This window comes from Myotis daubentonii, chromosome 11 (assembly GCF_963259705.1).
Source record: "Myotis daubentonii chromosome 11, mMyoDau2.1, whole genome shotgun sequence".
NCBI lineage: Eukaryota > Metazoa > Chordata > Mammalia > Chiroptera > Vespertilionidae > Myotis > Myotis daubentonii.
In genome coordinates, this window is record NC_081850.1 from 48485944 (window position 1) to 48501087 (window position 15144).

The 15144-nt window shown below is 37.3% G+C and overlaps 1 protein-coding gene across 5 annotated transcripts in view; it reads right to left on the reverse strand.

Annotated features, from left to right (window-relative positions):
* The window catches only part of KIF27 (kinesin family member 27), a 76323-nt gene that overhangs the window by 16336 nt on the left and 44843 nt on the right, over positions 1-15144 (reverse strand). For 3 of the 5 annotated variants that reach the window (XM_059657024.1, XM_059657025.1, XM_059657022.1), the window contains 3 exons: positions 10285-10398; positions 7241-7417; positions 3979-4194 (listed from right to left, as the gene is read on the reverse strand). In XM_059657024.1, the coding sequence (XP_059513007.1) occupies positions 3979-4194; positions 7241-7417; positions 10285-10398 (507 nt within the window). Of the gene's footprint in view, positions 1-3363; positions 4195-7240; positions 7418-10284; positions 10399-15144 lie in introns of those variants that run through there. The other 2 variants (XM_059657026.1, XM_059657023.1) reach the window with 2 other exon arrangements.

Sequence of the window (15144 nt, forward strand, 5' to 3'; positions counted from 1 at the left end):
AAATTCATTGTCTATTGAATGAGTTGATGAAGGAAGAAGATAAAAAATATTTTTTTCATTAAGTCTTGGTTATGTGACCCAAGTATTTCTTTCCATTCCTCTCCCCAGCATTTCCAGGAAAATAATGTCAGTACTTCTAATCTACCTAAAAAACAGAGTGATTTCCAGAGCTCCTTTTCTGAAATTCAGGGAAATAGTATGTAACAACCTATTCCAGTGAAAGGTCAAATAATACTTATTTTTAAAAGCTAGTTTATCAAATATCCTGAAAGCCATTTTGAACAAAGTGTTCTACAGCCATTTTATTTCTCTGTGCAATCACTAACCACCAAGAACTTGATGATTTGACAATCACTCCATAAGAAAGAAAAAATAAACTTAAATCCTGAAAAGTACTAGGTTGAATGAATCAGGAACCAGAAAATAAAAGTAAGTTATCCAAAGAACATATTTGACTCATGAATGCATAGTGTGATTATAATTTTTACCAAAAACAAATGTGGAAATCGTTGGCCTTTATATATGGCTGGGAACAATTAGGTGCAAATTTAATTCCTACAGTTTTGGATCCAAGTTAAGGAAGCACCAAGATACTGTACGACAGTACAGCAACTATAGAACCCTGACACCAGCCTGCTCCAATGGGCAGCGTCTAAATATTTGTGGGTCCCACTAACCCAGCAATAGGTATTAGACTGACAAGATGAGTGGCAATGGGAAACTGTCCCAGGATGAAAATTTCCCACAACTGATACCATCGATTACCAAGAATTGACTATCCTTTATCATAAGAGCACTTTTTAAAATGACTGTGTACCAAGGAGCAGGTCTGGGTGGGGCCTAAGGCTCTGCATTTCGAACAGGCTTTCTGGTGACCCTGCTGCTGCTGGTCCAGAGGTCAGTGATCTGAGAGTAATAGAAATCTAAAGCAATGGTCTCCATACCTTTTGGATCACACATACCAATCAATACAAAAAGAAAACAAAACTAAAAGTTTTGAGCAAGCACATTAGAACATATATATAAATTCTAATCCTAAAACATAAAATTGGAAGCTTACCTCAATTACTAGGCAACCACTCTGCATTATTAAAAAAAATAGTTAATTTTTTAAAATCTTAGTTTCTGAATTTTGCCAAAGGAAGTGATTTGCTTATATTGTATAGTGATCTAAAACCTATCATTTTACCAAATTAGAAAAATATTTTGATTTATTGTGGAAAGAGAAAATAATTCCAAGCAAGTTTAAAGACATCAGAACAGCAAACCATTCCACCTAGATTTTATTGTCTTGTGTCACATCAGCATTTCATGTTCCCCACCATCTGCTATTGGCGGGTCTTTTTGTTAATATTAATCTCGGATTGGAAACCGTGGGGAGAGCAGAGCCCATTTCAGAGCCAACTAAAAAGAACCATGTGGTCACTGGGCCAGGAGCTTGCTTAGCTCTGCTGCAAGGAACTTGAATAGAACCTGTGGTCATTCCCAATTAACCTCTTCCGGGCAGACCCAGCCTGAGATTCTGCCTGTGGCTGTGCTTGTGGCTGCGTCATGGGGTCTTGTGACACTGAGGAAAGGTTTGACTGGAGAAAGTATCTGTGCTCCAGCTCGGCTTTGAAGCAGAGCTTGGAATGTTCCAATGTGTCTATTACAATCAGCTTATAACTTTTTTAAAAATAGGTAATCAGTAGTGTTATGTAGTAATTTTTTTAATGTTTTTATTGATTTCAGAGAGGCAGGGAGAGGGAGGGGGAGAGAGAGAATCAAACATCAATGATGAGAGAGAATCATTTATCAGCTAGCTGCCTCCTTCACACCCCCTACTGGGGATTGAGCCCACAACCCAGGCATGTGCCCTGACCAGGAATCGAACCAGGACCTCCTGGTTCATGGGTCACCACTCAACTACTGAGCCACACCAGCTGGGCTCAGCTCATTCACTCATTCATTCATTCATTTAAATATAGGTTTTTTTTAATCCTCATCCAAAGATATTTTCCATTGATTTTTAGAGAGAGGGAAAGACAGAAAGAAATATCAATGTGAGAGACACACATCCATTGGTTGCCTCCTGCAGGAGCCTGCAACCGAGGTACATGCCCTTGACGGGAATCAAACCCTGGAACATTTGGTCTGCAGGCTGACGCTCTATCCACTGAGCAAACCAGCTAGGGCTGGGCTCAGCTTATAACTTTTAATGGGAACACAAGAGCTGTATATAGCAGCAGCATCCTCCTTTCCTGAGCTGCCAAGTTGAGCCTTTATAGGTAAGAAATGTATAAATGTGTGTATATGTAGGAAGGAGGAGGGGAAAAGAACCGTGTGGAAGCAGGGTGTAGAGAAGCTCACACGATTAAAAGGAACCCCACTGAATGCTGAATGCTCATCACTCCCTCACACCAACCCAGAGGGGCTGCTACACTGGTAGCATGCACACTCCTCTATTTTCACCACAAAACTTTACATGTATTTAGTTATAGAATTCCACGTGAAGAAGAAACTTTCTTGATGGCAATAATGGACCATTTTACGTTACTGCAAACATAATTTGCTCATTCCCATCTCTATGCCTTATGTAACAGTGTTCTATCTATAAAATGGCTTTTTCTCTATTGACCAGTGTAGTATATAATGTTTTTCATAATCCAGCTCGTTTCCAATCCACCAAGACTGTCCTAATAATCTTCCCTCACATGATCACTGCATTGCTCTGTATAAATAATGTAATAAGTATGGCTTATTTATGTTCTTCAGGGTTTAAGGTTTTCTTATCCTTCTCTTTTCTTCAGATAGAGTATGAATCTCTCAAGAGAAGCATAATGCTTTTTTTGTCTCTTCCATTGGGCCTAGTAACAGTCTTGGGCAGGCAAGAATTCCTTAAATACTTATTTTTTTTCCTGTATTTTAGGCTCTCATACCTTCAAATTTATAAACTTGGGCTCCAATTTAAACAGTTGTGAGGACAGCCAGAATCTGTGATCCTCTGCACAGCTACCTACGTTGAGTGATAAAACACCATAGCCCTCAGTCGACTTAGTTTTCAACACTTTTCATCAACTCAATGAGCAATAATCTAGTATCATGAAATCCTTTCTCCTCTTTCTTCTTAACCAGCTCCCTTTAACTTCCTCTCATACTTTCTCTAATATAAAACACTACAAGATTCAGCAAGGTGCATGTTTCCCAGCACTCACTTTCTCTTAGCAATTTTCTCTTGCTTTGGTAATGACAAGACATCACCAATAAATATTCACAGAGAAAACTCTGGCTCAAAAATTCATCATCATCTGATCAAGTAAGGTACAGGTACCATTGCCAACTGAGGTAAAATTGTGAAAAAAGACAAAGTCTGGGGCAGTTTGAAAGCCAATGAATGAAATATCTTTTCATATTTAAAAAAGTAAATAAAGGTGAGAGAAGCTATATGGTCCCTTAAATGAAAACTCTAACTAAAGGCTATTTTTATCAGGATTTGAATTTTATGCATCTATCTGGAAGGGACATGCTCCTGAACAGTGGGCCTTTCTCAACCAAGGTAATAGAAAGAATTAATCCTTAATGCCTGGGCATCCATTGAATGTAATGAATTGCCTAGTATCATTCAAGAAAGATGCAGAAGAGAAGCAAGGTGCCTTCTTTGGAAGAAATGAGAAAAAAGAGTCCCTTCAACTCATTGTCTGTTTTGTGAGTTCAGATAAGAAACCCAGCTGAGAAGGGCCAGACTCAAGAAAAGTTAGTCTCCCAACCCCTGGCAACCCAGGAAGAAGCCACCCATGTTCATGGATCTCTACATAAGGACATGGCAGTTTCTAGTCAAGCGTGGCTTGTGGTGCCAGGTAAACTCATTTCATCTGACAAAGTCTCAAGGAAACAAAGTTCACCAGATTTATCATTTTTTTATGTTTAAGTGACAGAGGGAGGAAATCATCCAAGTGGTCCATCGTACAGCACTTCGAGTCTCAAAGAATACTGACTTACTTCAGGTGATAACACGCTACCATTTTTAAGTTTCTCTTCCACACTGTTTCTTCGTCTCTGTAGCTGATCTTTTTCTTTCTGGAGGGCTTGAACTTGTTCTGAAATCTTTATTTTCTCTTCAGCTGTGGTACTCTGGAGCTGCACATTCTTTTTGGACAACTCTTGGTCCAACAAGCTCAGGCGAGTTGATATTTTCAAACTATCTGTGCTTAAGGCCTAAAAAGATACAATCAACAATAACCAAAAAAAGTTAGAAATCCAGATTGCATATAATTAGGAAAAACACAGAGAAAATTACTAAATGAATATTTTTTTAGGTTCTACATTATTTTCTCCCATGGATTTTTTTTTTTGGGGGGGGGGATATAGGAGGACTTAATTTTCTAAAATCTTAAGTTTAATGTCTTTTTTTTTAAATTAAAAATCAAACAATGAATATACTACCAAATACTGCTTGGCCACACCAGACCACACAGCATAGGTTTTAAGAGGCACTATTTTTCTTTTATTTTCTATATTGAACTTTTCTTCTTTGGCCTGGTTACATAGTAGAATTAATTACATTAAAATTTCCTAGAGTTTGAGATTTGGTTGGTTTATTATTTAAACATATAATTTGTTTCTATTCATTTCATTCTGGTTAAAAAATATGGCCAGTCAGATTTATGGAGCTCTTAATTATGGACTAAGTTAATTTTTAAAATATTTTTTCATCAAAGTAATTATATGTTTACTAGAGGCCCGGTGTACAAAATTCATGCACGGGTAGGGTCCCTTGGCCTGGCCAGCGATCAGGGCCAATCAGGTTCCCCGCCTCCCTGCCTCCTCCTTCCCTCGCTCCCTCAGCACCCCGCTGCCACCACTAGTCACCCGCCATGTTCCACGCCACCCCTTGTGGTCAGCGCACTTCATAGCGAGCTCCCAGTCTCCTGGTCAAACTCCCGAGGGGACACTTTGCATATTAGCCTTTTATATATAGATACAACCATAAGGTATATAATTTTTTAAAAAGCCACCCTCTCACCTGAGTCCCATTCCCCAGAAACAATCATCTTCAATGCTTTAGCTATTTCTTCTGGTGTTTATGTCCATGTTTCTAAAATATATTATCAATTTTAGATACTGTCTACTGACTGTCCATTACAGAAGTAAGGATTTAGCACTTTCATGCCTTCTATTTCCTTATATTTTTAAATTTTTTCTTGTTGATTTTTTAGAGAAACATCGACTTGTTGTTCCACTTATTTATGCATTCATTGATTGATTTTTTTACAGCTTTTTATTGACTATTAATTTTTAAATGTATATTTTTATTGATCTCTGAGAGGAAGGGAGAGGGAGAGATAGAAATATCAATGATGAGAGAGAATCATTGATTGGCTGCCTCCTGCACATCCCCTACTGGGGATCAAGCCCACAACCGGGCATGTGCCCTTGACCAGAATCAGACCCGGGACCTTTAAGTCCACAGGCCAAACCAGCTAGGGCCACTGGTTGATTCTTCTATGTGCCCTGACTGGGGATCAAATCTGCAACCTTGGCAATGCTCTTTAACAACTGAGCTACCCAGCCAAGTTTCTTATAAGTATTTCTTAAATAGTGAAAAAAGATACTCCATAATTTTTTTATGCCTTTTATTCAGAAAAGAACCGGTAATGTGACAATCTCAAGTTTTCCTTCTGTTTTAACATAATCTTCAAAGAATCAATTATGCTTTGATTGACTGTGGGTTTCATTTATTTGTACTCTTTATTTATGTCAGTATGTGTTTGCTAAATATTACATCTTGTTGAAACTATAAAATATCTGCCCCTTTTCCCCCTGTATCATACACTTATTTCCATAAAAAGATTTTTTTCCTTATTCCTTTTTTATTTTTTCTCTTTTGTGATACAGAACATATCATAGAGTTCCCAGGTTATTTTCTCCTATTTACTCATTTGATGTTTTAATTTGGTAATCCCCTTGCTCTTGTTATGTTTTGAGGGACAGTTTTTAAAACTTGACACTGACAGCCAGTGTGAGCATGCTACCTGGATACAGCACCAGCAGCTAGGATGGTTGGAGGGGATGCCCCTCCCCCTGTACCCATCAGCCTGGTGCTGATAGCTATTTCAACATGTTTAGGGAACAGAGGACAGAGCATCCCTGTCTGCCTGTTATAATGAGGTGGAGAGGTTAAGAACATGCCACTGTCAACTCAGAGTTTGGCTGAAGGGCAAATCTAATAAAGAGGCAGGTCATTGATCCTCTCTGTTCATTAAGTCAATATATAGATTGACCTCGGACTCCAGGCCTGCTGGAGACAAAGTTTTGAGTGAGAAAGTCCTTTTCAAGTCTGGGGCAAGCCAGCTTCATTTTTAGATTCTGTTTTTGCTGTTGCTAATGTTGAAGATATACAAAGACATATTTAAAATGTATTTTATGGTCCTCTACTCCCTTCACAATCATTTTTTCAAAACTTGAAATTGAGGCAAACTCCTTCATAAAACTACTTTGACTGGCTCATAAAATCCAAGTCCTCTAGAAAAAACTTTTGTAAAGGTCCCCAAGTCTTTATAATTTGGAAAGTAAATAAGTCTTCATTACATAAAATCTTCTTTTATAGAAACCCTAAAACCTCTAACTTTACATAGTAGTGATAGCTAGATCATTTTCAAGTCTATTTTTCCAGATTACTAATGTTCAGTATACAGCATCAAATAGTACAATTTATTTAGAAAATATCCACTAAAGTTAATAAGAGAGATCACCAGGGGAAATGGAGAATTATTGCTTAATGGTTACAGAGTTTCTGTTTGGGGTAATAAAAAGTTTTAGAAACAGACAGTAGTGATGGTTATACAACATTGTAAATGTAATTAGTGCCACTGAATTGTAAATTTAAAAAAGGTCAACATGATAAATTTTACGTTATGTATATTTTACAATTTTAAAAATACAAATAAATAGTAATAAATAAATCATATTTGGCAGAACACTGAACTTTTTACTTAAAAAATGAATAGATTTTAGTGAGGGCCATTAGATAAACCGTAATAAGCAAAATACACTGAAAATCAGAATAGTATAAAATGGATACATATGTAATACCCTTTGTAATACTTTAAGCAATAAAAAATAAAAAATAAATAAAAAAAAAAAAAGAAAATCAGAATAGTTTTCTTCTGATTTCTGTCTTCACAATGGTTTACTTCTTAGAGAAAAAAGCCTACTTTATATGACTTACAACCAGAATGAAACAGCCTATTAAATAGAATACCTGACTAGATCTCAACTTCTTATTTTCCAGGCAGCTCTTCTCCTGTAACAGGGCCTCCTTCTTAGAAACGATGGCCTCCCGCTTCTTCAGGTCTTCCTCCAGCTCCTCTAATTCTTGGCGTTGGTTCAGAACTTTCTCTACTTCTTCATCTAACCATTTCTTTTGCTCATCTAATTTCTACATTAAAATTACAAAGAAATGTTATTTTTTTCCTTCTGCCATAAAATGTATAAGGTAATATAACTTCAGATTAGCTAAAAGACCATAAATGAACATGTGGAAATAATAAAGTAGTTTTCATTTCTAAAACTGTCTAGAAGTGAGTGGTTCCACTTAACATCTTGCTGTGTTCTTTAATAAGGAATTAAAACTTACTCTCCAAATATATTTGAGTCTGAGAATTTTTAGGCTGACCAAGAAAGGTGTGACAATTTCTTTACATACAGTAAGAGTTCGTTCTGAGAACAAGCTAGGAATCTTTTTCTCTGTTAAAGAGGTGTATACCTCCATCACAGCACTTACACTCCTGGTTCCCCAACTTGAGATTCTTGATTGAATACGGGACTGTACTTTTCACCTTTGTATCCCCAAAACTTGACCCATGACTGGCCTTCAATAAAATGTTAAATGAATAACTGAATGCCTGATTCAATCAACTAATTGATGAAGTGAATAAATGAATACACACAGTGGAAGACATTGATGATGGAGCATAGAAATCCACTCTGCACTGTAGCCTGTCAACATCAAATAATTATTCAGTAAAATACAGTCAGAAAGATTTCCAAAGCAAGCATCCTAATACTCTCTTGAATTAAGGATACCCAGAAGTAAGAACAAACAAAAATATGAAGGGAATATGACTGTTCAAAATGAACTCTACTAAGCACTCATTTGTACTGTGTTCATAGTAATGAAGCAATGCCAACTAAACAACAAATAATAGATATAAAATCAATGTAGTACTATTTTCCAGTTCTTTTCAAGCTTGATAAAAAGTGGTTCCTAGAAATCTACATTAAGACAATGAGATAGAAAATATGCATGAGAAAAAAAGAGCAAAGTGGCCACAGCCAAGTTGGTCCAGAGCTATGAGTCAGTCTTCCATCCACACCTAAAGAGTATGGTCCTATAGCACTATCACATCAAACCACAATGAAGCCTAAAATAGCGCGACAATTTTAAGAAACAGAAAGGATATCCAGAGCAATATAGAAATACTTTATTTTTGTTATATCCAGCTATACCATAGAAAGTCCATATAAGACCCTATGAAGTCTAGCAATTAAACATATTCTATAAACATTCCTTGACTATGAGTTGGGTTTGAAAGATGAACAATAGAGCTTTTTAAAGCTCCGTTCCAACAGGAGAGAAACCAAAAAATTATTGGTGATAATAAATGCTAACTCCTAGGTACCATGTAAGCAAAAATGGAGAGGGATTGGCTTTGTCTGGAAATGGAAGAAATGCGATACCAGTCCTACAGAGTAGGTAATATTTTAGCTATGCTTTGAAGAATAGGTAGGAGTCTGCTAACATAAGTTTTTTAGGGAAATAATAATAGATTTTTCTGCATTTGGTATAATAAGGGTTATGATTTGTGTAATTCACTGTATCTTTGTTTTCTGAAAACATCTTGATTTGTTTGTTCTCTTTATAGCAAAAGTTCCTACCATACAGTTTTAATTTTAAATACTTTCTTCTTATATAGGGACTTTATATGAAGTCATTGTCCTATAATAAGCTCTCTGGATACTCATATTGATTAACTTATAATCTTGTCCTTGTTTAGAGTCAAATTCTGGAAAATGTTTGTTTTACAACATTAAAAAACATGAAGTTTTGTGTGTATTTTTCTTAACCCAAAACAGTCAGTGCAAGCATAGTAATCTTTTTATTATTGTGCTTAAAATTTAGATCCTTAACATTTTGAAAAAGCAGATCTCACTATTCTGCATATTCCTACCTCTCCTCCTCCCTCCCCTCACACCGTTTCCACCCAGAAATGCTCTTTAACCAATTTCTAAAACATACAAGTAAAATAAATAACTGGGAATACAGTAAGTCCTCACTTAACATCATTGGTAGATTCTGCAATTTTCAGCAAAACTATGTATAATGGAACAAATTTTACTATAGGCTAATTTATATAAACAAACGTTAACTTCCCAAGGCATCTTACCAACATTACAATGAACAATGTTGAATAATATGATGTTATTCCAGGACCTGCTATACAGGTGTAAATATACTATTAAAGTGTAAAATTCAGGAACAGAGAACAAATAAATTTTTCAGAATCAAGATGATGTATATGCATTTGAGTGTAATTACAATTGTTTTTTGAGAGTGAGATTTTATTTTTTCTTTATTGATTAAGGTATTACATATGTGTCCTTACCCCCCTTTCATTGCCCCTCTATAAGTATAGTAGTTTTCTGTAAGATTTTTAGAACTGCCATTTTGAATTTCCATAAAATTAAAATTTTGTTTCTTTGAACTTTCATAGTAGTTTATGAATTTCATTTTTAAATGTGGCATTAGTCCTGGTGATTTTGCTCAGTGGATAAAGCATTCCTGGCCCCCAGTTGGGGTGGATGCAGGAGGCAACCAATCAATGTGTATCTCTCACATAGGTGTTTCTCTCTCTCTCTTTCCCCCTCCTTTTCACTCTCTCTAAAAATCAATGGAAAAAATATCCTCAGGTGAGAAATAAATAAGGCACTAAAACAAACAATAGCTTCTTAATATATTGTATGTGGTGCATATAAAATGAATGAAGAGCTCTGATTTTTAGAAATACATATTTCCATGGGAATAAGTCAGTTTTGACATGGGAATAAATACATTCTGGTGAACATGGATTTCATGTTTACATTCCACATGAAATAAATTCATATCTGGACAAGAAAATAATTTTACCCTTAAGTTGCAAAATCTAGTGTTTGAAGATTTTACTCAGAGTTCACCATTTTTTATCTCCATTTAGACAATCGTCAAATAGAAGAAAAACCAAAAAACACTAAATAGAATTGACAAACCTGGAGCTGGTCTATACTTCCAAACAAACCTTTTCTTCTTTCCATCTTAAATGCATCTAGGTCCTCAGTTTTCAGTTTCAAACCTTCTTCCAGTTCTGTTTTTAACTTTAGTTCCTACAGAAAACAGAAATCAGAAATACCTTATGGCTTTCATAGTGGCCAATGATTACTATGAAAATAATCATTTGCTTTCTTAGTTGCAAAAAGAAAGTGAATAGATGAGGTCGGGGCCATTTGAAAAGAAAATAACATTAGCCCCTCACTGAAGCAATAAAATCTTACAGCAAAAAAATCAGGCTTTACTAACAAAACTAAGGGGTGTGTGTGTGTGTGTGTCATTCTTTCCCAGTGTTACAAATTCGTGTAACAAGGATGAGTCTGAAAATTATAAATGTGCTTTTCTCTTGTGCCTTTCTGAACTCATTACCCTCAGTTAGTCCATCCAAGGCACCCATCTGTCATGGGGATATTAGGATTTATGACAATAGAAATGTAAAAAGTAGCAGTCTATTTCTGGCTTTCAAAAATCAGATTTTGCAGCCTGAGAATAGCCTTGCAAAACAGATCATGGTCCTGTGAAGGGTATTTTCCAAATTCCTTTAGTTTCCATCCACATCTTAAGGGTCACATCAGAGAGGCCCGTTGCTCACAGTGCTCTCCAGGTTTAGAGAAGATGCCTCTGTCACCACTACAGCTTAGCAGGAATCAGGAAGGAGGTCATGAATCAAAGAGCTAGTCCACATACTAACTCCATGGTCCATGATAGAGAAGTACAGACATGGAGTGTGTTTAGAAATTTATAGCAATTTGACAGAATAATTTTATATCTGTTGACTCTAATAATTAAAAGATGGACTTTTATATTTTAATCTTTATTAAAATAGTTCATGTTTTTAAAAAGTATTGGGCTTGCCCTAGCCGGTTTGGCTCAGTGCATAGAGCATCGGGCTGTGGACTGAAGGGTCCGGGATTTGATTCTGGTCAAGGGTACATACCAAGGTTGCAGGCCCTGGCCCTGGTCAGGGAGTATGCTGGAGGCAACTAATTGATGTGTTTATCTCACATCAATATTTCTGTCTTTCCCTCTCTCTTCCACTCTCTCTAAAAATCAATGGAAAAATATCCTTATGTGAGGGTTAAAAATATAGATATATTGGGCTGTGATATATTAATAATAAAATAAAAATTGTGCCTTTTCCACAGGTAATTTCAGAAGTACTGATATAAAGGAAGTAAAAAGGAAGTCTACCATTTTCCAGCCCTGGGAACAGCAGAAAGGAGAAAAGAGACAGTAAGAAAGATGTGTCCTGCCCTAGGTGGTTTGGCTCAGTGGTTAGAGTGTCGGCCCACAGACTGATGGGTCTCAGGTTCGATTCCAGTCAAAGGCACATACCTCAGTTACAGCCTTGATCCCTAGCCCTGGTCTGGGTGTGTGTGGGAGGCAACCAATCAAGGTATCTCCCTCACAGCAATGTTTCTCTCTATCTCTCCCCCTCCCTTCCACCCTCCCTAAAACCAATGGGGGGAAAAATACCCTCGAGTGAGGATTAACAACAACAAAAAGATGTGTGTCCCAATTTTCCTCTCTTAAGTTTTGGCTCAGAAAGGGGGTGGTAAGTAAAGGTATCACTGAGGGTGGAGGGAGAGAGAATGTAGAGTGCAGAGGCTCCACTCCCACATGGGATTGCCCAGCCTTGCTGAAAGAGCAAGGTACAGTCAGGAAAGAGATTAATTGAACCCCTCAGCCTCAGGTGACAGGGACCCTGAGTTGGGAGCCAATGGGGGTCGGTTATCACGGAGAATTGACCTGCAAAATGAAGATGAGTATAGACCACAAGTTTATCAGCAGGCTAGGTAGAAGACCTAGTAGGCTCAATAGGGATTTATAATGCCACTAGGAAATGAGATGAAGTCAAAGCACCTCCATGCTCTAAGCTGAAAGCAAGATCAGACTATGAGTCATACTGGCCATGGGTTTCATCATCAGGGGCCAGCAGGGAAAGGTTGACAAGAGCAGATCCCAGTCAGTTACATCCAGGGACCAAATGAAACTCAGGGGCCCACTTCCTCCATAGGATGCAATAAAACGCTACATACCCAACCACCACATACATTGGATTCCATCTTAGGGAGAGAAGCACAGGGTGGAAGAGGCTAAGAGTCTAAATATTCGTATTCAAGAGAGCTGAGAAATATTTAAAGGAAATGTTTAAATTCAAAGAAAAGATTTAAACAGACTGGACATTTGGTTAATTCTCATGTTTCCAGCAATTATCATGACATGGACTGGGCAGGGGCAGGGGGTGTCATAAAGAACACAAGTCTGCTATAAACTAAGTAAATGTTCTCTGCATTATGAATGAATTATACTTACTACCCATCAATTTCTCATGCTTCCCTAGATCTAGTTCATAGTTATAGTTTGACTCCTGTCATAGTCACAGTAACTTCAGGATCCTTAAGTAAAGGCACCTTATACTTGGAGCTAACTACTATTTCTGTCCTTCCACATACACTTTAAAAGAATACTGTAGTAGGTCCAATTCCTTCTGCATGTCGCAATAGACATGACTGCCTTTATTTTATATTGTAATCCCTGTTACAATATTAAAATAACTGTCTGCCAGGCACTGTGCTAGCCTTTTTATATCTATTTAAGGACACTCCTTAATCCTCAGAATAATCCTATTGCCAAGGATTGTTATGAACTACATTTTATAGATGAGGAAAATGGTGCTTAAAGGAGTAAAAAGCCCAAGATCACACTATGGGCCCACAATTCCAGGAGTTCCCATATCTTTTCTTTATAGCTCATCCATGGACTTCAGTTAAGAATTGCTGCAGAAGTCATAGTATTCTCTGGAAGTGGCTTAGTTGAGTGGAAAATGGACGAAGAGAAGTGTTAGCTCCAAACAGAGGGCAAGATGGGCTTCAGGACTGTGAGCAGGTTTTCTGTTTGTGCATGAAGTAGTACAAACTTCAATATTTCCTTGGGGCACATTGTTCCTTTTTCTGGAATACTTATTTTCCCCCTTAAGTGGGTCATTTCCCTAAGATGCAAAATATGGCTAAAGGAACAAAATTGTCCTACATAACAACATAAAAAGCTTAAGTTACAGATAGAATTACACTTCAGCATTCTATGCACTCTGACCAAACGTTTTTTCTTTTACCTAAGCATAAATTTTGAGAGTTTTGTGGCTTGTTGGTTTAGCCATGGCCTATGAGGGATTAAGAAGCTGAGACGGAAAGACCGTAAGACTGACAAGCAGGCCTGATCCTTACATTGGAGGAAGGACTGTAACAAAGAGACTAGGTTACTGGCAGTAGAAATGAGAACTGAACAGATTCAAGATATTTAAAAGATATAATCTATAGGACTTAGTGATTCATTGGATATGGGCGATATAGGAGAGGACAGAGTGAAGGATGACTATCAAATTTCTAGCTTACCCAACTAAATAGATTGAGATATCATGTAAAGCACATTAGAGAAAACTATTTTCTCCTCCATGAAGCAGGGAGTGGGGACAGTAAGAAGATTATTAAGGCCTGGCTGGTTTGGCTCACTGGATAGAGTGTCAGCCTGCAGACTCAAGGGTCCCAGGTTTGATTCCGGTCAAGGGCATGTACCTGGGTTGCGGGTACACCCCCAGTAGGGGATGTGCAGGAGGCAGCTGATCGATGCTTCTCTCTCATCGATGTTTCTTTTTTATTTCTTTTTTTAAAATATATTTATTGATTTCAGAGAGGAAGGGAGAAGGAGAGAGAGAGAGAAACATCAATGATGAGAGAGAATCATTGATCGGCTGCTTCCTGCACACCCCCCACTGGGGATTGAGCCCGCAACCCAGGTATGTGCCCTTGGCCAAAATCGAACCCGGGACCCCCCAGTCCGCAGGCTGATGCTCTATCCACTGAGCCAAGCCGGCTAGGGCATCTCATCGATGTTTCTAACTCTCTATCCCTCTCCCTTCCTCTCTGTAAAAAATCAATAAAATATATATTTTTTAAAAAGATTAAGGAAGATCATAAATTTATCTATAGGATAACCTAATGAAGCTATCAATTGTCAGATATGAATCTAAGGCTCAAAGAGCAAATCTGGGACCATGGATTAAATCTGGGAGTTGTCAGAGTTTAACTGCAGCCATGGAAAAAATTAAGTCACCCAGGATAGAATATAGAAGATGAGGGCACATGCTAGAGCCTTGAAGAATTCCCATATGTAAAGGACTGATAGTGTAGGATGAGCTAGTCAAGATAGACAATAAGCAATCAATCAGAAAGAGAAAAAACAAGGAGAGAATAATTTCACAAAGGTAAAGAGGTAAATATTTCAAGATGGAGTAGTGAACTGTGCTAGATGCAAGTGAGGTGGTGTTATCCTTTGTACACCGTAAGTGTCTATAGATTCAAGCAAGATAAAGGCGTCGTTGGATGTGTGGCAGTTAACTGGTTAAGACACGGACTTTAGAGACAAAGAGCACTAGTAAACTGAGAGCTTTGAAATGGATGGTAGAGCTGGGAGCCAAAAGCCAGACTAGAGAGGATAAGAGAATGAATGGAAGCAGAGAAAACAGAAACAGACACAGTAAACTTTTCCAACAAGTTTGGTTATAAAGAAAAAAAGAGTAGTATAAGACAGAAGGATAATTTTAGGATGAATAAAATCTAAGGTATTTAAAGAAGGATTCTAGAAGAAAAGGAAAAGTTGGAAATATATAAGAATTAAATATGTTAAAGCATGTAAGTGCTCAGCATAGATTAACTGAGGATACTCAATAAATGTTAACTACTGCCATAATAATAATTACCATTATGATTAAGAATGAGTAACTCAAAGAAATTAAGAAAATT